We start from the raw sequence: 21,816 nt of genomic DNA on the forward strand, positions 1-21,816 counted from the left end.
AAACTTTGCTCCTTCCCACCCATTGCCAGAGTGAGCGAGCGAGTGATGATATCCTTGCCGTCTTGAGTCGCTGCACTTCCGTTCGTTGCACCCAAATTGCACAAAAAAGGACAGCAGCCGGAGGAAAGTTGTGGAAAAACTTTGCACCCAACATAAATCACATTTCAGCGCACGCCCCTCGACCCTCGACCACGCCCAGGCCCACGCCCCTGCCGAGTCGCATCAGAGTGTCGTGTGTGCGTGTGTGCGTGTGTATGTGTGTTCCAGGGCTGCATTCACTGGATTTGCATATTCCAATTTCCCATTTAATCAATTTAGCCAGAGAGAGAGAGAGTGAGGATGGGAGGTATGCATCTCCCATTGTCTGCCATCGGCTGCCTCCGCACATCATTTATCCTTGTTAATTTTTATTTAGCCGGTCCACGGCGAAATCTCAGCCAGGACCCTGAGCGATTGAGCCGTAACCGGCACTGACGTTGTTTACGTGTTTACCAGTGCACTCAGCGCACGCTGGGGCCCACAGATGCGAGTGCGGACTCATTGTCCCAGGAACTGACAGCTCGAAGACTGCAGCAGCAGACAGGCAAACAAGTTAAGCGAGCGAATGAGACACGACACACTGCGGAGGCGACTGCTGTGGCAGGGACCCATCCACTCATGTCCAGGAACTAATAACAAAAAGCATTGAAATTTATATATTTCCATTTAGGTTTCAACATTTTATACCAATGATTTTCTCCGAGAATGAAAATTGTACGAAGAAAATGTTTTTTATTTATATTTTGAAATGAATATGAAAATATTTCCCAATATTTGTGTGTTTAAAAACCGAATAATTAATTAAAATGCTTCGTTTGGCATCATTTTTCTCTGAGTGTAGAAATGCAAATTTTGGAGAAATCATTTCATTAAAAACAAACACATTCCTCTGCAGGCTTTCTGCCTTCGAATATGAAAGTTTTCAGTAAATGCTTTCGGAAATGCCTATCCAACGCAGAGTTTCCTTCATCTGTTTTATTCGCCATTATCATCCACTATAATTGCCTCTGACAGAGAGCCATTCCCTTGCACATTTATCAAAAACAGTCGGCGACAACCTTTAGCCAAGTTTTGGCAAGACATTAGCCACGCCCACGCCCACGCCAACGCCCACGACCCGAGCCGACCCGACCAAAGCCTCGCTCATTGCTTATCAATTGGAATGTGGGCCCACCAAAGTTGGCTCATAACTTGCTGCTCCTTAAAAAAAAAAACGAAAAAGGAAGAAGAAAATTCGAAAAAAAAAATATATCTATTCCAAAAAGTAAAAAAAGTAAAAAGAAAATCCAAGGCATTTAACTCCCAGTGACAGGCCCGCTCGCTCTGAGCCCCTCTGGCAGCCGACTAATGGTCAAAACTTATCGTCAAACTTAAATGGGATTTTATTATCGTCGCCAAAAACTTCTACTTACGCGCATTCGATGCTCCTCCCCTCCCCATCTCTGCGGGGGCTTCACATGCAGCCCCGAGAATGGGCTTGGTCTGGGAGTTTTGTGGCTTGGAATATAATTTTCATCCTATGATTATTCTTTTTCTTCTCTTTTTTTTTGCCACGACTAATGCGCTGATTTATATATAATACCATAATTATAATGCACTTGGTTCTCATGGCCTGGCTCACAGAATTCATAGGGTTTTTGGGGCCAGGCCATCATAAATCTTGTCAAAACAGTGCATTCTTTAACGCCGGCTTCTGTTTTTAATTAACTCAAGAATTGCTTAATTATCGGAGGGAAAAAACCGACGCCACAAGAATTGCAGAAGTGCGGCGATGTGAGCGATGTGAGCGACGTGTGCATCTCTTGGCCTGGTCGCGTTGGCAATTAATGTCAATCACGCTGAGAGAGTCGCCAAATTGGCAAGACAGGCCCGAGCCAGAGCCAGTCCCAGATCCAGTGCCACAGCCAGGCCAAAGCCAGTGCCAGAGCCTATAGAAGGAGTCTCTTACAAATCATTTTTTCCTGCCTTCTGAATGTCAAAACAATTAAACCATCGAAAATTAGAAACTAAAAAGATCATGTTCTTAATTGCTCGCCCATTTTCGGGGGGAACAGTGGGCACCAGAAGTACCTGCATACATGCCCAAGTGTTAGCACTCCCCCAAGGTATATTTTATCATAAATTCTGCAAGATTTCTATTCATAAATTATTCAATAGTTCCGCGGAATGAAGTACCAAACGCCTCGAAGATCAGCAAATAAATAACATATTTTCCATTAATAGCTCCTTTGCTTTTATGACCTATAAAATGCTTACAGCAGGCCGTAGACTTGCGCCGCTCACTGTGTTTGGCAGTAAAAATTAGTTAATGAGCTCTGCATGAGTTCGGCTCGTCGTGGAATAGCCACAAAGCCTTAAGCACCAGAAAGACCTGGTATCTGACAAACACAAAAATGCAAAGACAATGGCTGCGCGCAGAGCAAATACAATGCAATAATTGTACAGAGAATAATGGCAAAAGCAAAAGTTAAGGTGCGGAGTCGGAGTCGGTGTCGGTGTCGGAAAGTGGCAAACAAATTGGCTTCTGCTGCTGCTGCTACTCGTGGAAGTATCTTTGTATCTTTGCTGTTTCTACAATTGCTGGCAACATTGAACTTTAAATGGTAGCAGAGACCGAGCCAGAGTCAGAGTCGGAGCCAGAGCCACATGTGAGTGCGATTGCATTTCTTGCGTACAAACATATACATAAGTATCTGCGATGACATCGAACTCGTCTCGGGCCAAGTACGTCACGTTGCCCAAGCCCCATCCACTGCCACTGCCACTGGCACTGGCACTGCTTCTGCCCCTGATGATAATGACGATGATGGCGCATAAAAAAGGAACCATTGCGATCGATTTTCCTAGCAGGCAAATTAATTAAAGTACAAGCTTTTGGAGTACAATCTACACAAAATGTTGTTGAGAGCCAGCGAACAACACCTTGACCTTCGGCGATGAAGATAAATGAACGCTTGGGCCGAAGATCGCAAGAGGAGAAATTTTTGCTACAATTTTAATTAAAGTTGAAACACAAGCAGCTCGAAGACTTGCCCCTCGCCCATCGGCTGGAGACGGAAACAATGACCGAAAAAGGCCAAGCGGAAGCGAAAGGTCACTGGCAAGGCTTGAATAATTGTCGACGGGTCTGTGTGCGTTAAACGCACAATAACGAACACTTAAAACTCAATTATGGATGGAAAGCGATGCCCGGCGGCTAACTGCTGCGAAACGGAGTGTAGCGCATCTGCCAATTCGAAGGTTTTCCTCCCAACCCATCCCGCCCCATCGCATCGCATTGCATTGCATTGCATCGCATCCCATCGATTCGCATCCGATATGCATTGCCTTGTGGAAAAGTTGTTCAATTTGTCAGAGACCTGGGACCTGGGGCCTGAGGCCTGAGACCTGAGACCTGATACCGACCGTTGCATATCCGTTTACGCATTCTGAAAAGTGATTGCCAACAGTTTTCAGTTAATTTATTGATTTAATTTTATTGCACATCGATTGAGCACATTTGTTTGCCGGGTTGGCTTGCATTCAGTATTTAATTGGTTTCCTTAACCTACATTACATTTTTCATGGGCCTTAACTTATTTGAGAATCTCCGAGTAACGGAGATGTAAATTAATACACATTTAATTGAACAGTTTAGCAACAATCAAGACAAGTTCCGCATCAATGGATACTCAGAATATGAATGGATTCAATGGGTTGGGTGAATGGTCTGTTCGTCTTACTCCTGACTAATCAACCATTTCGCTTATTGGCGAAAATCAATAGTCAAAAGGGGAGGGAAAACTAATCGTGAGGGAGTCAATGTCAAAGGCTCATTCTCGTGTCGGAGAGCCTCCACTTAACTGGCGTTTCTCTATAGCTTGGTTTGTAATGGGAGTTCTTAGAACTAGCTTAGAACATATATAGATTGCACATTAGGCCCCTCCTGCGCACAGATCCTGACTCAGTGCTTGGTCCCGCCCTCGAAGCTGACGTCCGCATGGAAGCCCGTGTCGTCGGCGTGGTAAATCACATTCTGGATGCGTCCGTCCGGCAGAAGAATATGGTATTGACCGCGTGTCACGCCATGGAAGTCCCGGTTCTGTTTGTGGCCAAAATCGTTGCCGGTGTGGAAGTCACGTATGCGATAGCCGAAGGCATACTTCGAGGCGTACTGCTGCAGCTGAAGGCGTGGGAAACAGAGAGGGAAATAAGTTAGTCATATATATCGTATATACTCGTGGCATGTGTGCATGGATTGCTCAGTAAACCGATAAGTTGCATGCAGCAGCCCACCCCCCTCGGCGCACCCCCAATTCGTGCGCATGCTGAAAAATATGCAGTGGAAAATGTATTAAGCACGCTGTCATGTACAGTGAAGACAGCGAGCAGCGAACGGGGAATGGCGAACAACTGGCAGATGCCAGGCATTGCCATGCGAGGCGACAGCTCCAGAGACAACAACAAACAAACAATAATTTCTAGTCGGATGGTTCTCTGGTGGAACTGTGAACACCCTGAGCGACTGACAGCCAAGCGGGAGCGAAGGATCTTTCCATGATGCTTGTAAATATTGTCCCTGAATGCCTGATTTGGATGAGTATAGCTTTACCATAGATCGGTCCTTCTGCACCTTCATCCAGAGTATTTGCCTTGCACAACTCCAGGGGCATTGGAGCACAGAATTCCGAGTGGCATTCGGCGGGGCCTGAAGGAAGGAAGGGCGGGACGTGGGGAAAATGTCACTCACACTCGTATGCCAGTGTTTGCTATGCATGTGATTGTAAATTGTTTATCGTGGCAGGAGGCGCGGGTGTAATGAAATTTCCAACAATATATTCTACAAATTCTACACCCCGCCCCCTTTTGACACACTCTGCTATGCAGCGTTGATTTACCCCCTCGCCCCAACCGCCCCATTGTTCTGTCGTCTACAATTTGGGGCTTGCCTTTTTATTGTAAGTATTCCCGCTGCAAAGATGGAAACAAAATGTGACAGGGAGACGGGGAGAGTGGCAGTAGCTTGTGTGTGTGCGTGTGCGTGTGTGGGTTGGTGTGCGCTTCCGTTTCCGCTCATTCAAATGCCAGAACAGAACTCTCTCTCTCTCTCTCTCTGTTTCACTGCCTCTCTGTTGTTTTGTGTTGGCGACAACTGTTGGTAACTTTTGCTACATGTTTCGGGCTGTTTCTCTGCGGCTTTTATGGCCTACCCAAGATATGCTACCAGTGTGTGTGCGTGTGTGTGCCTCTCTGTATATATGGGGGGCGTGGCAAACTTTCTGATATGTTAATGAGTTGTAAATTAAGTTTAATTAAGTTACATTGTTGACTAGATTTTTACTTTGCTTCTCTTTTCCTAATGGGTGGTGTGGGGTGGGGGAAATGTAATTCCGCCGGAGAAAACAAAAGTTTTTGGGGCTTTCGAAGATTTATAGACCTGATTGCATAGCACTCGGAGCTCGTTTGATTGGCATTCACCCTTCCGCAGATTATTTCTTCCTTTAAATTAAAATAAATCTCAGCAGAATTTCTCGCCAACATTTTCCCCTTCTCTTAATCATAATTAATAAATTCTCTGCTCTAGCGATTTGCCAACATTTTCGCCAGTATTTTTTTTCATGCCTTCCCACCATTCTCCTCATGGAATCCAAAAGGAAAATATGCATTTTTCCGCAGTCCAGCGATGCTGCAAGGGGCAGCGGCAGCGGCAGCGGCAGCTTCATTAGGAGAATGCAAAAATGTTAATAGATTTTAACGTGCAAACCAGCCCCAGATCCGCTTCCATTCTTCTTCCGCTGCATGAAAAAAAAAACGGGAATATCTGCGGAATATGCAAATCCAAGGGATACGGGTACCCATGGCTCTGCAGCGGGGAATTTTCATTATAAATTGATTTGATTAAAGTGAACATAATTACAATGCAGATGGAACATGTCCAAGGGATGTTCAGGTCGTCAGGTGGACAGCTGGACTCATACTCATCCACTGATGGGTCAATGTTTGCTTTTAAAAAAACAAAAATATTAAACCCATCGAAGTGGAAACGGTATCAGCATCAAAATCAGAGCCAAAATCAGATCACGTGCCATTCCCTGAATAGAAAATGCATCTGCCGTAAATCCAATGACGTTGCCCAATTTTCGTGCTTTGTCCAAGAGTGTCCATCAGTTGGGGAGTTCGAAGGGACAGTCGGGGGACATCAACTCAGGCGGGGATTGGGTTGTCAGGCTTCATAGTATTGACTAGGGCGGGGGTCACAGTTTCATCGGAACGTAACCAAAATTCCTTCACGATTTATGGGCCCACAGTCCAGCTTCTACGGGATGCTGTAGACAAACTTCCTCCTGCGTTTTGCGATTCCATCACCATATTCATCAAAGATCCCGAACCTCCGCAGCAGCCCGAATCCTTCGATGCCAAGGCCAGTCGCTATAGTCTTCGAAGTCTCCAAACTATGCTGAGAGATTTGGTCTGTTGTCTGTCTAGAGCGTCTTCTTTTCTTAGAAGAATTGCCGTGGATCTTTCATATAGGGATATAGTTGGTTGTCAATGTCAACAGCGAGGGAATAGTTTTGTGCAAAATATGACAAAGGAGCTCCTTCTTTGGGGTGGGGTAAAAGTTTAGAGGAGACAAGGCCTTGCCGGGGGGAGAATTTTTGCATTTAGCACGTTTCCTGTCGTTGGCTTTTAGCGAATTGTGCGACGAGGAGTCGAGTGCAAAATGCAATTTGAGCCAAAACTACGTGAGTTCGTTTAGTTTGGTTCGGTGTGAGCGATTGGCTGGCCGTCTGGCAGGGGATGGGCATGGTCCGACCCGCTCGGAACTTTCTTTCATGGCGAAAAGCCATTGGGCGGAACAACTTTTTTGGTAATTCAATGCGAAGGCTCCCTGGGCCACCCCATCTTGTACTTGTTTCGGCCAATTGAGGAGCCAAACAACAACAGGCCAGGAGCTGCGAGGGAAATGCCTTTGGAAGTGCCCTTAATTTGCATATAATCAGCATTGTTAACGGCCTCTCGGCGTTGTGCCGTCTTTTAGTCATTCAAATGTTTCCTGACTCTCGAGCCCCGCTTGGGGCCTATCCAGGGGTTGACCGAACCCCCTTCCGCCCTGGAGGGTCGTAATCATAATCAGCATTTGGTCTTTGATTTATTTTGATCAATTTTCTGAACTGGATAGAGATAACACAGCCTTTGGAGACAGCTGTTAATGGAGGATCTGCGGGCACGCATGTGGCATTGCCACAGTCTTAAATCAAAGCCATGGCATGCACTTTGTAGCCTCTTCCAGTATCTCATGATTTGCACTCAGCCGGAAGAGATTCTGCTCCCCCATGCGATGCCATAACACTAATCCTTGTTGGGTAACTAAGGAAGCCTCGTCCTGCTTTTCCTGCTGCCCGTGCCACCACTCTCCATTGAAAGTGTGGTGCGTTTATTATTCACACAATTCGTTTAAGAGCTGCAAACACCTCGTGCCACACCCCAAAACCTCAAGGGACACAGACAGGCAGAGAGATTGGGAGATTGGGCAGAGGGGGCAGGCACATCCAGGCTTCAGTGGCTTCAGTGTGGCAAGTGCAGCAGTGCCCCAGTGCTGCATGCTCATTTAAAATTGAACAAGTGTGGCACTGAGTTTCGGGCCGCACAGGAGTTGGGCTTGCAACGAGGTTGGATTTGAGGCTGTGGGGGTGTGGGTGTGGCTGGGGGTGGGGGGCAGGAACAATAAAAGCAACAGCAACCGAGACGAGGCAAATCGCATTTAAATGGAAATAAATGTTGTGTCCAAACAATTTACAAAAACCAATTTTACAATGTAATGCGTCCAGAGCGCTCCGCTTGGATGTGTGTGTGTGTGTGTGTGGGGCACAGTGGGGCTCAGCAATCGCAGTGTCCTGCCCCGCCTGCCCCCACAGCTGACCATGTTCTGGCCAAGAGTGGAGCGAACGTGTTCAACAGCGTTCGTCAGGCAAATGAATGTCCTGGGCTCGTTTATGCCACACGGCAGCAGCCATTGACACAATTGTCGCTGTGAAACTTTTGGCCACACAATTATGAGGGGGTGCGAACGGAGGTGGGTGGCGCAGTGCCCCAACGCTGATGATTAGACTACGAAATTGTTGTATAATTTACAGAGTGGGATCCGCCCAACAGCGACAGCAAAGTTGTAGGAAAGGCAGGCAAAGGGCGGGGAAAATTTTAAATGCAACCCACCCACAGTTTTTATGGCTCGCTTGTTAGCAATTTTCGTATCCAAGTTATGGCTAACAAGGGGGTAGGGGTGGCGGCAGTGGCAGCGGCAGCAGCAGGGGCAGGGGCAGGGGCATCTGTAACCAAAATTGAGTTATCAGTTTGTTGGCTTTGCCCTGGCAATGCGCTCGGGCTGATTGCGTGACAGCTGCTGCTGCTCCTGCTGCCCAAAACCCATCCGCATCCGTCTCGAGAAGAGCCAGAACCACGACCAGGACCAGGACCAGCACCAGGAGCAGCAGGAAAAAATCCATCTAACGAAATGGAAGAGCAGCAGGAAAAATGTCAAACTACGTGATTTTTATGCGAATGTGGCTGTCAATAGCACGTTGCCAACAGCATTGGAAATGGCAATAGGATTCGGAATGTGAATGGGAATAGGACTGGGACTGGGACTGGGATTGGGACTGGGATTGGGACTGGGACTGGGGGAGACTGGCGTATGCCATGCCCCACCATACAGTTTTTAGTTTTCATCTATTCTGCCACGGATTGCCACGCCCCGAGAGCCGTATTAGCCGGCAAGTTGGGCGGGACTGGGCAGGATGCCGGACTGGCTGCGGTTTATTACGTCCAACGGATGAAATGGAGCTAATTTAAAGCCAACCCCGGGTCAGATATGTGCTGAGGCAGAGTCCGAGCAGAGTCAGCCATGGCCACTGGTAGTTCTGAGTATTTGAATAAATACACTCGAAAGAATACGCTTCAAATGCAGAGAACGAGCTGCAGCCATCCCATAAATATGTATGGATTCATCAATCAGCAGTCAGCCAACGAACCTGTCTGGAACTTCCCTCACAGCCTTCTTTTCTCACACAACTGATCGATAAAAAATCAAGGCAAATCATAGATAGTCTGCATAGTTTTTTCGAGTGCATGCCTGAAATTCCAGACACCCTTTCTGGGCCTTAACCTATTCGTACTTTAAAACTGGGGACCGGGAAGGACCCCATCAATTGCACGACTCCTTTGCCGTACAGAACAAAGGCCTTAAGAACTCGACGACATTAGCCACACATGTTTGGGCCCAGGAGGGATCAAGGATGCCCAGCATTAAGCTGTCCCCACCCCTCCCCCTTTCGTCAGCTCGTAAAGTAGTTGAACATTTCGTTTGGGGAAACCCTTTTGTGGAGTTATTTTCAATGCCAGAACCGAACTAATAATCAAGACCCATATGCTGCCGAGAGGCACTGGCGGAGGAGGTGGAGGTGGAGGCTCCATTAAATAAAACTTAAATCTCTGCTTAGGAAGAGATCCTTCCCCGACACAATCTCTTTTCAACACTTGCCAAAATATGCTTTGCTCCCACATTATAAAAAAGGGGAAGGGATAGGCAAACACAAACAGCAAAAGGGTTGAAATAAAAATGAAATTAAAATATGTGAGAGGGAGCCGGAAAATATTGCACCTGCAGATGTTGAACCCCCGACCAGCCCACAGCACACAGGACACAGGACACAGGACACAAGCATCGAGCATCTAGCTTCCTTATACATAGGCAGCTCAGGCTTGGAGAGTGAGCGAGTGACGACCATTACCGACCATTTCGGCCACAATAAAATGACAAATTCCCCAAAAATCCGACCATGTTCGCACACGTTACCAGTGGCAGTGGCAGTGGCTGTGGCAGTGGCAGTGGCAGGGAGAGCAAGAGCAGCAGCTGCTGTCAAACAAGTCCCATGACGAGCATTGCAACGGCATGTCGTGCCACAGCCTCTCCGGCTCTGACACCCACTTCCGCTGCTGGACCCCAGCCTAAACTCCACCTAAACTTGAGCCTAACAAGTGTCGTTTGCCTGTCAGAGATGGACAGGCAGACGGACGGACGGACGGACGGTCAGACAGGAGCAGGACAATGTCCAGGCGGGTGCCTTTCCCAGCCGTGTCCTCCCCTGCCGTGCCGTGCCATGCCCTGCCACGCTCTCATCTCCCATCATGGTCGTCAGGCGTCGTTTCTGGGGTTTTACAACAAGACCGAGCAACGAGGCTCAGTGCGGGATGACGACAAGTCCGACAGGGACAAGGCAAAAGCCTATTAAAAATCATGCTAAACGGCAGTAAAACAATGTGTGTGTGTGTGTGTTTGTGTGTGTGTGTGGCAGCCCCCACCCTACGGCTCCATCAGCATCAAGCACCAGCACCAGCACCAGCCGGATCAGTAGCAGGAACAGGAGCAGGAGCAGGAGGAGGAGCACGACCAGTTGCAGGGATTGCTGTTAGGACTGTTGTTGGAAGAGTCCTTGTTTACTGCGTTCCCTGCTTAATGCGCATTAACGCAGAAAGGAGAAGAGTGGACGGTGGATGTCAGATGGCCGTAGATGCACCGGACTCCCCCCAAAGCACATTTTTTCAGACGACAAATTGCCAATAAATAAAATGTAATAAGCTTTTCCTCGAAATCGAATAAAAGTGCACTGAAAAACAGCTACGAAATAGAGGAAGAGAACCTCACAGCAAACTTAGCTCGAAAACAATTTTAAGTCTATTTGCGACAGCAAAATGGGACCCTCTCCTAGGAGAGGGAATATTATTTTGCAGTCCTTCAGTGGCACTCCTTCTTGGCCTGTTTATGGCATATTGCAGCTAAAATGTCCAAGAGCAATTGATGGTGTCAGGCCTTGAAGCGGAGCTCTTCTAAATTCAGTGGAAGAGGCAAAGCCAACTGCAAGTTTCCGTCGAAAAGCATCCGCCTTATAGCCTTGTTTTTGTTTACAAAAACTGGCCGAATTGGCCCACAGTTTCCCCAGTTCTAATGGTATTTATTCCGAAAAAACTGTCAGTTCTTTTGTGTTTTTGAAATGAAAAGAAATAAACTGATAATCACGATGGCCTTGAAATGTCCCACGTCAGTTTTCCAGCTGACCTTTTTTTCATTTCCTTTCAGTTGTATTTGATCATTCCTAAGAAACAGAACAAATTTTAGTTCTCTCTAAAAAACAAAACACAAATTTTCAAATATTTTTAGCCGGTAAAATCTTTTATAATTATTTAAATTTTTTCGTGCAATTCTTCTGCAAAATTCCCCCGTAACATTATTGCGTAAAATTCTTTGCTAAAATTCCTTCAGACATTTTCTCTATAAAAGCGTTTTTGTAAATTTTAAATTTCGAACCATCCCTAATCGATAATCCAAAATGAAGAGGATGCATCTGCGGAGTATGGGCTTCTACGCGCAAAACGTCCTGCGGTCAGTCGTCCGCCAGCAGTCGTCTGGCTGCGGCGATTCCAAGACCAACACGAAGGGACTCGTGGTGGGGCTGTACCAGAAGGAGGACGCGAAATCGGACCCCAAGCTGACGCCCACGGCCCAGAAGATTGACGGGCGCACGAGCGGCAAACTGGCGCAGCTGATCTGCGAGACGAAGCTGGACGGACGCCTCGGCAGGGGCAGGGTCTTCAACGGCGTCGATCCGGAGTTCAACTCGGTGGCTGTCGTGGGCCTGGGCATAGAGGGCATTGCCTTCAACGAGCTGGAGATGCTGGACGAGGGCATGGAGAACGTGCGCATTGCGGCCGGAATCGGTGCGCGTTCCCTTCAGAACGAGGGCGTGGGCTCCATCTTTCTGGACGGCATGGACTATGCGGAGCAGGCGGCGGAGGGTTCGTCCCTGGCCGTGTGGCGCTTCCCGGACAACCTGGCCGTCAAGAATGCACCGAATATAGCGAAGGTCAATCTGTTTGACTCGCCCGACGTCGACGGCTGGACGCGTGGCATCTTCAAGGCCGATGCCCAAAACCTCGCCCGCCGCCTCAGCGACGCCCCTGCCAACTGCATGACCCCAACCATGTTCGCACAGGCCACTGTGGATGCCCTGTGCCCGTGCGGAATCAACGTCGAGGTGCGGACCATGGACTGGATCGAGCAGCAGCGGCTGACAGCCTTCCTGATGATCGCCAAAGGCAGCTGCGAGCCACCGGTGATGCTGGAGCTGAGCTACTGCGGCGCCGCGCCCGAGGAAAAGCCCATCCTTTTCGTGGGCAAGGGCATCACCTTCAACTCGGGGGCCATCAACCTGCGTCCGTGCAAGGGCATGGACGAGTACCGCGGGAGCATGTCGGCGGCGGCCGCCTGCGTTGGCATGATGCGCGCCTGCGCCGCCCTCTCGCTGCCCATAAACGTGACCTGCGTGATACCCCTGTGCGAGAACATGCCCTCGGGCATGTCCTGCAAGCCCGGCGACGTTGTCCGCCTGCTCAATGGCAAGACGATGGCCATCCGTGACTTGGACAGGGCGGGCGTGGTGGTCTTGTCCGACGCCCTCCTCTACGGACAGACCACCTACAATCCGCGCCTCGTCGTGGACGTGGCCACCCTCGAGACGGGCGTGAAGAAGGCCTTCGGCGGCGGAGCCACCGGTGTCTTCTCCAACTCCCACTACATCTGGAAGCAGTTCCAGCGCGCTGGATCCCTCACTGGCGACCGCGTGTGGCGCCTGCCGCTCTGGCAGTACTACCGGAGGCAGGTCACCGACGAGCTGGGCTACGATCTGAGCAACGATGGCCGTGGGATTGCCAGCTCCTGCCTGTCAGCGGCCATTCTCCACGAGCTCGTGCCGTGCGCCGACTGGGTGCACCTGGATACGCGGGGCACGGGACTGCTCACCAAATACGGTCTTATTGCGTACCTGACGGCCAAGCGCATGACCGGACGTCCCACCCGAACCCTAATACAGTTTTTGTACCAAATGGCGTGCCCCGACATGAAGTGAGGCCTCCGATCCTGACTATTCTAATGCGAATGTTCTATGGTTGAAAGTTTTCTAAGTAAATTACATTTTTTTGACTGCTTTAAGATAATTTTCCGGGTTAAAATGCTTCATGCCTCGACCCACCGTTCAGCAGAAGATTTGTATGGTTTGTGTCTGTCCTTAAGATACTTTTCCATGCCCTTTTGGCTGGCTGAGCACAAAGACGCGTTCCATTGCCCACGACTTCACTTTGTGGGGGGCTTGCCATAGAAATACGGATAAATTAAATGCAAGCACACCCTTTCGCCCCTCCCCCTCCCCCACCCATTCCACTCATTCCACCCAATCCACCCGTTCCACAGAATCCCAGAAGCCCAGACGAGGAAAAACTTCTATTCTCCAGTGAAAGAAAAATGTTAATTCCGACGGACGCATGTATCTGCCGCCTCAGAGAGAAGTGCATTTCCTTTTGGGGTAAGGAAACTCTTCAAGTGCTTGAGGTTGAACCCATGAATAGCGTATACGTATCTATATCTACAGCGTATCTGGGATGCTATATATCTATATCAATTGCTCCAGACAGCGCCCAAAAGCAGTCCAAAGGGAAGGGACTCTGCCGCTCCGCCGACTGCTGTCTGCAGTAGTCGGGCGCATAGTAATGAAGGACGAAGTGCTCCTGTGGCGGCTACCTGGGGGCCAGACGGATGCCAATCTGTGGCAGGATTGGCCAGAAGATGGGAGTGCTGGGCGGTTGGGTGGCTGGCTCTCGTGCCTGGCTAACGACATTGAAAATGCTTGTCGAACTTGAAAATTATTCGATTAAGTGCATTACCGGCGAGACATGGATCGAACGAAGTTGCACACACACAAAGAGTGAGAGAGAGAGAAATGCCCCTGCAGGGGATTCCATTGTTGTGACTGCCGCCGCATTGTCGTGTCTGTGTGTGTGTGTGTGTGTGTGTGTGTGTGTGGGATGGAGAGGCAAGTGTATGTCTGGGGCAGCTCCTCTTAATTATGTTGATTGTGTTTTTGCCTATGCCAATCAATGGAGCTATCCAAAGCGACAATCCTTTTGTGGCACGCCCCAAGGTGTGCTTTAATTTAATGCAACGGAAGATGGGGGAACTGAGTCCCCCGGACAATGGGGGTTGGGTAGCCACTTTCCACTTTCCACTTTCCAATATTAAATATTCATTCTATCCGGTGCATCGGATCCATCTGCAAGCCTAAACTAAAACGGAAGTGGATGTCGGATCAGATCCAAAGCGGGACTCACCGACTTGTCCTCCTGACTGTTCACCAAGTGCAGGCCATTGACACCCTTTTCCGCATCCAGCTCCGCCGGAAGAGAGGTGGCCTGGTAATGATGGTGTTGCTGCTGCTGCTCCGGATGCTGCTGCTGCTGCTCTGGATGATGCTGCTGCTGCTGCTGATGATGATGATGATAGTTCGTGACCGTGGGATGATGCACCACATGCTCCACTGTGGTCACGGGCCGCTCATCATCCCTCACCCCCTCGTACCCGTGCGACAAGCCATGGCCGGGGGTGTAGTCGATGAAAGAGCTGGGAGTCGGCAGCTTTGGGGCCACGCTGCTGGATACGGCGGGCAGCTCCTTGACATCGTTGTTGCCCGACTCAATGATCGGCACGTACTGCTTCGTCTTGGCCATGCCAATCAGTCGGCCCTGGTGCACTCCGAGGGAGCCGCCGCCCAGGTCCGCCAGCGTCTTGAGGGTGGGAACTGCAGCCGGAGCCTGCACCTGGCCGGGATGGAAGAGTATGGGGGCCGTGCTGTCCTGGGGACGATCCATCATCAGCTGCTTGCCCTGGCGCTGCAGCTTGGCCTGCATCTCCTTGGCCAGGAGGTAGGTGAGGCCGTGGATCTGGTCGTCCGGCGACTTGCCAACGAGCGTCGACAGCTGCTGGAACTCGGGCAGCTGCTTGTAGTGCTCCTTGATGCTGTCCGCCTGGGCATGGTACTCGATCTTGATCAGCGGCGCGGCCGAGGGACCTGGCTCGTGCTGGATCTCGTATTGGTACGGTTCCAGGGCCTTGCCGTAGAGGGGCTCCGCATGGTACTCCTCCTGCAGCGGGTCCGGCTTCGAGGGCCGGAACTGGGGCACAATTACATCAATCGCTTGGGTCGGAGCGGGCGCAGGGGCAGGGGCGGGGGCAGCCAGCTCCGCCGTGTACGTGTGGTGGTGCACTTCCTCAACCTGGGGCACGGCCTCTTGCACCACAATCGGGTGCTGGGCGATGGTCTGTGGGGCAGGGTAAACATTCGCGTAGCTCGGCTTGTAGTGGAAGTACCGCAGCTGCTCGACCACCGGCACGGGCTGGATGTGCACCTGGACGGGGGCCGGGACATGGACTGGGGCTGGCGACGATTCCACCAGCTTGGTCTGCACTGTGCTGGGCATGTACTTCATGTAGGAGCTGGGCTTGAGGCCGTAGCCCGCGAGCGCGGAGAGGGGCTTTATCTTGTAGTGTTCGTACTCCGATTTCTGGGCCGGTAGATACTTGATGTAGGCCTTGCCGCCGTGCCCCTCCTTCATTAGCTGGCCGATCACCTTCTGCACTTCGTGGGGCAGGCCACTCAGGGACTTTTTGCTCTTCCCGTGAACCGGACTGGGTGGCGCCTCCTTGTACACGTACATTCGCTTGGTCTCCGCTGTGGACTCGCCATTGAGGATCGCATTATCCTCCTGCCTGGGGGTGGGAGTGGTAGGCGTCTGGCTCTGGCTCTGGCTCTGGGTTCTGTTCTCTGGACGGGTCTCCATGGTGAGGAGTGTGGGCGTGGCCTGCAGCTGTTTCCCGGACCGCTGTGGCTGTGGCTGTGGCATGGTCTTGGCGTCCGACATCTCGAACTTGAACATCTGCAGGGGGGCGGCAGCCGATCGCTTCGAGCGCTTTGTCTTGCGTATGCGCACCTGGAAGCCATGCTTCTGGGACTTCTTTGAAGGCTCTGTCTTGGTGGCCTGAATCTGGAGATCCAGGATCCTGGCCTCTCGAATCAGCTTCGCCGTAATGGGATCGGGTTCTCGGGCATCGGTCTCTTGGAAGGGAATCATCATAGCCTTGAAGTCCGCTGGCTGCTGCCCAATGGTGGAGCGTCTCTGGCGGCGTGGCTTGCGCTTGGAGCGCTGGCTTTTTGGGGCTTGGCTGGTGACGGCTGGCGGTGCGCCCTCTGTGGTGGGGCTCTCCTTGAGAGCCCTCGAATGATGCTGCCGCAGGAGCTGCTTCACCTCGTCGCTGGGTTCCACGGCGTCGGAGAGCTCGAATCGCAGCATTCGGGGGGCGCTGGGCAGCTTCCGCTCCTCCCGCTCCTCCCGCTTGGTGCGGGAGTGACGGACCTGCGACCGATCCTCCGACTGATCGTTGTACTGGTTGAAGGCGGCCAGATAGCTGTCGTCTGTGGGATTGTCGATGTGCCGCATGCTGCGCAGATTCCGCTGATCAAAGTAGCGCTGCATGTCCTACAGACCACAAAAAGAGAGACCATCAGATGGGGGCATTCGTTGGAGGGGTGAAAGGGAGGGCATGTTACCTCATAGCTGGAGAAGGTTTCCAGTGAGGGCAGGCGGTGATAGGTGTCCATGGCCTTAGCCAACCCAAGGCCTGCCACCACAAGCAGTAGCTGGAAAGACAAAGATCCATCAATTACATGAGAAACATCTCTGCAGGATCTCGGGGAACCGCCCCCAGACCCATAAATAATACAGCCGTCCCCAACTGCTGCGGCCAACACTTTCACTTTCCATCTAACCAAAAAAAGAGTCTCTTTTGCCAGAGCCACAGCGACTGGAACTGGACCCTGGTCGATTCTCAGTTCGGACATAGTAAAACGAGTTGCGCACGCGCCCGGCCGCTTGGTCGGACGCCCCATCGGAGTCGCCACTTCAGCTGGGTGCCTCTCTGTCTGTCTCTCTGGCCATTCATGCAACCACTTTCACGTCAACAGGTTGAACTTGTGCCGTGGCTTGGCTTTTATGGCCATTAAACTTATTGCCAAGCGTCTCCTCTGCTCGAATTCAATTGCATTTCTCTTGCACTTCTCTCGATTTACGTAACTCCAATTATGGTGTGGGTATTGGGATTGGTTCGGCTTCGGCTACGGTGATGCAACGGCAACTTATCCATTATCCATTGGCTTACATTTCGCGATGGATTCCGCGATAATGAGATGTTGTATGGGCTTAATGAAAAACAGCAAGGAGCAGCAGGCTACAAGGCTTTCTGCAAGACAGAATGCAGTTTCGCTGGAAGCTACTTCTCGGGTGTGCGATAAAATAACGAAGTACTACTGTGCTGATGGACTGGTCCGTAGATGAAGTATGTCATAACATACCTTGTGGAATTGTGAAAGAGTGCCAAAGGGGGTTTTTCTCTTTGGTGCTATTCTTATATTCAAGTCAGTAGCAGTCTAAAACTTATTTAAACTTTTCCAGCCTAAAAACTATAATTATTTGAACAATTCCCATTCCAAATAATAGCCTCAGACACCCGTATTTAAATTAAATACTCCTTTTTAAATAGAATAGGAAATTAAATTAAATTCACATTAAATTTAAAGACAGCTGTATTCAAAAGTCTGTATAAAGCGGGCAAACAAAAATTTTAAATAAATATAGAAATATTAATTAAAATAGGAATTACATCTATTTTGTATATGGAAAATATTTAAATGAAATATTTTTCATTTTAATGTCAAAATGAAAAGTGCAAACACTTTCTTTTTAGAACTTCTTTTCTCGGATCTTCAGAACTTGTCTTCCTGGGCGTCCTTAAATTCTTAGAAAAAAATAAAATTTTGAACTAATATCCATGTGGCTTGGATTCAACATCTAAACGTTTCCCTTCTCCTCTGGCAGTTGATAAAGTAATTCAATTCCCTTTGGCAAAATGGCTTAATTTGTGATCCATACCGGCAGGGGGCCAGCTCCCAGCAGTTGGGAGCTGGCTTATCTCCTGCCCCGCAGCAGCACCAGAAGCAGCCATTTAGCAGCCAAGAGCCAGCCAGCCAGCCATCCAGCCATCCAGTTACGGCTAAATCCAAATGAACTGTCAACGGTCGTTAAAAATGCAACCGCGTAAACATTTAACGGCCGTTAAAACTGCGCCCGAGTGAATTTTTATGAACTGTACTCAGCCAGCCAACCAGGCCATCGTGCCCCTAACCCGGTGGCAGAGCCCAGGCCCACTACACGCCCGACCCCCCACCGGGCTCCTTGTGAGCCTACGAGCCTGGGATAAAAATGTGGGGGGCACGTTGCTGTGGCTGCCCCACTTGTTGGATGAGGCGAGAACTGCAGTTTCCTCGTGCACGCCCTCATTCTCCACGTAACCCCCCTTGCCACCCCGCGGGCTCCTGCCACTATGTGGTGCATAAAATTTTATGTGTTTTCTATTTAACACTTGGGTGGTGGCTGCGGGTGCTGCGATACTTGAGGGGGTCGAGGTGTTCGTTTTATTCCGCTTGGAAATGTCTTTTCATTTTGCAGCGGGACACGCGCAAGAATCGTTTTAAAATTCAATAGAAAACTACAATAAAATTTTGTTGCTATTTTCCCTGGTTTTTCCCTGGTGCTGTGCTGTTGTGCTGGTGTGCTGCTGTTCTGGCGGATTTTATGGCTTTAAAAGTGCTCTGGCAACTAGTTAACAAAATTTTTGTATGGCACAAGCCAAGGAAAGTTCTCCCCACGAAGCCCTCTATCTATTCCACTTCGGCTTCCCCTTCAGTTTCTAAATTGAAATTCCTTATTTGAACAGAAGCAGCAGTCCCAATTAAAGTTTGACTATTTATTTTGAAATTTACTGTGGGATTTTATTTGTTGTTTTCTGGGGCAGGAATAATTATGAAATAAATTCTAGGAAAAACAACTGCCGTCCCGCACTGGTTTGACTTACTCTAGGATTCTTCTTGCTGCTTTTCCTTCGATCCGAGCAGGTGGCTTCATTAACTGGCTGTAATTGCTGTTTGGCCACAAGTTTGTATAATTGTTGGCCTCAATATGCGCTTACAGCTTCCTCTTCTGCTGTTGCATGCAACAAAGCGGAAAAACGTTGCACACTTTTGGTATGGGGGAGTCTCGGACAGACCAAGACCAAGACCGAGACCAAGACCAAGACCGAGACCGAGAGCAAGTCAAGACACAAGGCCAGCAAAATGGAGCTGGCAAAAAAGGCACAGCTTGAGCTAATTGTTGGCTGGCATGCGACGGCAGTGACTGGGCGGGGGTGTGGCAGCGGCAATGGCAATGGCAGTAGCAGTGGCAGTGGAGGTAAGAACCAGTTTGGTTTTTCAACTACAGCATATGGCAAGCCAAGAAAGAGTCAAGTTCAATGCACATGCAATAAGAGACTGTGAAAGTGTGGAAATAGTGTGAGGGGGGGCAGTGGCAGAGTGGAACTTCCTTGGCCACAAGGAAAACCATCGCACTCAAAAGAAATGCCAGAAATGGCCGCAAACTTTTTTCCATCCACTTAAATTGCAAATTTCCCGTTTCGATGGCAAATGTGTTTTCCTTTCGTTTGGCAGTGGGATACGGATTCCAATTCCGATTTCCCGATTCCCCGACTCCCCGTCTTCGCTTTTGACTAACTGTTAGATAACCGTTAAATGGAAGGCTCTCCATGCAGTAGAGGTCATAAAAAATCATAATATCCACTTCAATGGCGAGTGTGTTTTCTCTTTCTTTCCGCACCACCCAAACCGCACGCCGAAGCCCCCGAATTGCGTAACATATTTTCCAAGCGAGCGAAAACTGCATGAAATCCAATCAAATGCAGTGGAAAACATTTGAAGTATTCGCATTCGAATGGTGATTTTTATGAACGGCAATTAAAATGTTGTCGGAGGGGCGGCAAGGCGGCTGCTAATTGAAGTTCAAGTGCCAGGGAGCAGGCTCGTAAAAAACGTACAACGAAACCGAAAATAAATGAGAATTATTCACGAATTATTCACGAAATGTGAGTGCGAATGAATGGGTATGGTATGGTATGGTTGGGAGTGGTCCATTTCCTGGCCAGGGCGTGAAACACACTTCAATGGCAGACACTTTTTCGCTCTTTTCCTCTTGTCGGGGGCTTTTGGCGCTTGTTGTTTTCACGCCTCGGTTGAATTTGCAGTTGTCTGTTATTTATATTAAAATTTCGGAATCTGAATGATGACCCTCTCCCCCATCCAGCTGGTCATACTCTTGGACTTACCATTAAGGTGGAGCCGGTGGTGCCATCAGAGATGGCCATTTTCCTTCGGTTGCGGGTCGGTTGCGTCGCCGGAAGTTCGAGTGAGGCGAGTCAGGCAAATGAGGCGTCCCGTTGCCCCTTGGCAGGCGGCACGTTGCACGCTGTGGCAGCACGAAATGTGGCAGCTTAATTTGCAATTGTTGTTCAATTTCTTTCTCTGGCTGATGTTTCTTTATGCAAAAATATCTCGTGAAATCTCTCGGAGCCGAGGCGTTTGCGGAATGGCTTTCAATTATTGCTGCATGTGTGTATATTGTTTTATTCAATATATAAAACTACCATGTTCCCTTTCCCCTCGATTTGTATCTGTAGTTTCACACCCTTGAATCAATTTACATTCATTTAGTATTCCATTTAGGAGGCACTTTTAAATAATTGATTGCCAGGATCTTTGTGAAATATGTTTTCATAGTACGCATTCAAAAAAATACGGAAACAGAAACTTTTGTCTATTCAATTTAACTTTTGCTTTGAGTTTTGTTTAAACTTGCTTCCCGTCGTAGTCCTCGCCGTAGTCCTCGTCCTTGCCCGTTTCTCATTTATTTAATGCGACTTTTAATTTGAGTTGAGTTTTCGTTGGTTTTTCCTGCTGCTGCTGCTTCTTTTGAATGCTTTTATTTTCGGCTGTGGAAAACTGTGGAGGGAAAACCGCACGCTTGCGCGCTGCTGTTGCAACTGTGCCTCGAATTTTCGCGCCACTTGAGTTTTGTGTGTGTTTGGGACTCCGGGCTCGGGGCTCGCCTCGCCGTTTTTCGCAGCGACATCCAGCCAGTTTGCTTTTCCCTGCATTTTCCCCATGCATTTCCCGCCAGAGCCAGGCAGACAGGGGCTCTTGCATTTCTCATATTTCTCTTTTCGCTGGCGACTGCTGTTGTGTGAGCGCAGGGTGGGGATAGTGAGCGGGCGATTCAGTTTGTAACGCCCAGAAGGAAGTCGATTCGGGGACTGGCCCGAGGTTAGATAGAAAATTCTATTAACGAATATAGAAAAGACTCTCCGCAGAGAAAGTTCAAAGGCGAGACCCACATGGACTCTGCTCTCGAGACTGTTCGAAGAGGGCATCCCATCTTCGACCATCTCGAGCTGTTGGTTTTCCCCTTCTCGTTTGCTGTTTGCCTTTGAACGTGTCTGCCTCTTGGAGCAGCTTTTTTGGCCATGGCTTTGGCCACTTCACCAGACGCCAACTTTTGACCATCAACTTTTGCACAATATTTGTTATTGTGGCTCATGACAAAAATGCTCAAGTGTTTTATGTCTTTTTGGTTTTTTGTTTTTGGTTTTTTGTGTTAATTTAAGTTGATTATCTTGTGCGTGCGGCTGAGGCTGAGCCCGGCTGGCCCGTCATGGTTGTATAATTAATTTATTAATGCCAAACGAGCGAAATGCATTTCCACGCATTTCCTATGAGAGCGCACAGCCTGGGCCTGGCTCTGGTCTGGGATTATGTGATTTATAGGAAGAATTTGGCCAACTGCTAGACAATCCGGGGAGCCCCCATGTGAAAGTTCAACTGGAGACGTTGTGCAACAGGCTGCAGCATCAGCGGCAGCAGCCACAGAGACCACGGGATCCACAGCACGCGCTCCTCGACTGTCACGCACGCGCCGCGG

The 21,816-nt window shown here is 49.4% G+C and overlaps 2 protein-coding genes across 2 annotated transcripts; one reads left to right on the top strand and one right to left on the bottom strand.

The window, feature by feature from the left end:
- Window positions 1-3,485: 3,485 nt before the first annotated feature.
- Cpr50Ca (Cuticular protein 50Ca) lies at window positions 3,486-20,829 on the bottom strand. The gene is made up of 4 exons (XM_033378225.1): window positions 20,168-20,829; window positions 16,506-16,595; window positions 14,233-16,434; window positions 3,486-4,201 (listed from the first exon to the last, which is right to left on the bottom strand). Exons 1-4 carry the CDS (start codon window positions 20,204-20,206, stop codon window positions 3,983-3,985), a joined length of 2,550 nt encoding a protein of 849 aa, XP_033234116.1. The 5' UTR covers window positions 20,207-20,829; the 3' UTR covers window positions 3,486-3,982.
- On the top strand, window positions 11,159-13,062 carry S-Lap7 (Sperm-Leucylaminopeptidase 7). Its single transcript, XM_001361574.4, has one exon. The coding sequence runs from the start codon at window positions 11,403-11,405 to the stop codon at window positions 12,975-12,977; it is 1,575 nt and encodes a 524-aa protein (XP_001361611.2). The 5' UTR covers window positions 11,159-11,402; the 3' UTR covers window positions 12,978-13,062.
- Window positions 20,830-21,816: the final 987 nt, after the last annotated feature.

The sequence above is a fragment of the Drosophila pseudoobscura genome, chromosome 3 (genome assembly GCF_009870125.1).
Source record: "Drosophila pseudoobscura strain MV-25-SWS-2005 chromosome 3, UCI_Dpse_MV25, whole genome shotgun sequence".
Lineage (NCBI taxonomy): Eukaryota > Metazoa > Arthropoda > Insecta > Diptera > Drosophilidae > Drosophila > Drosophila pseudoobscura.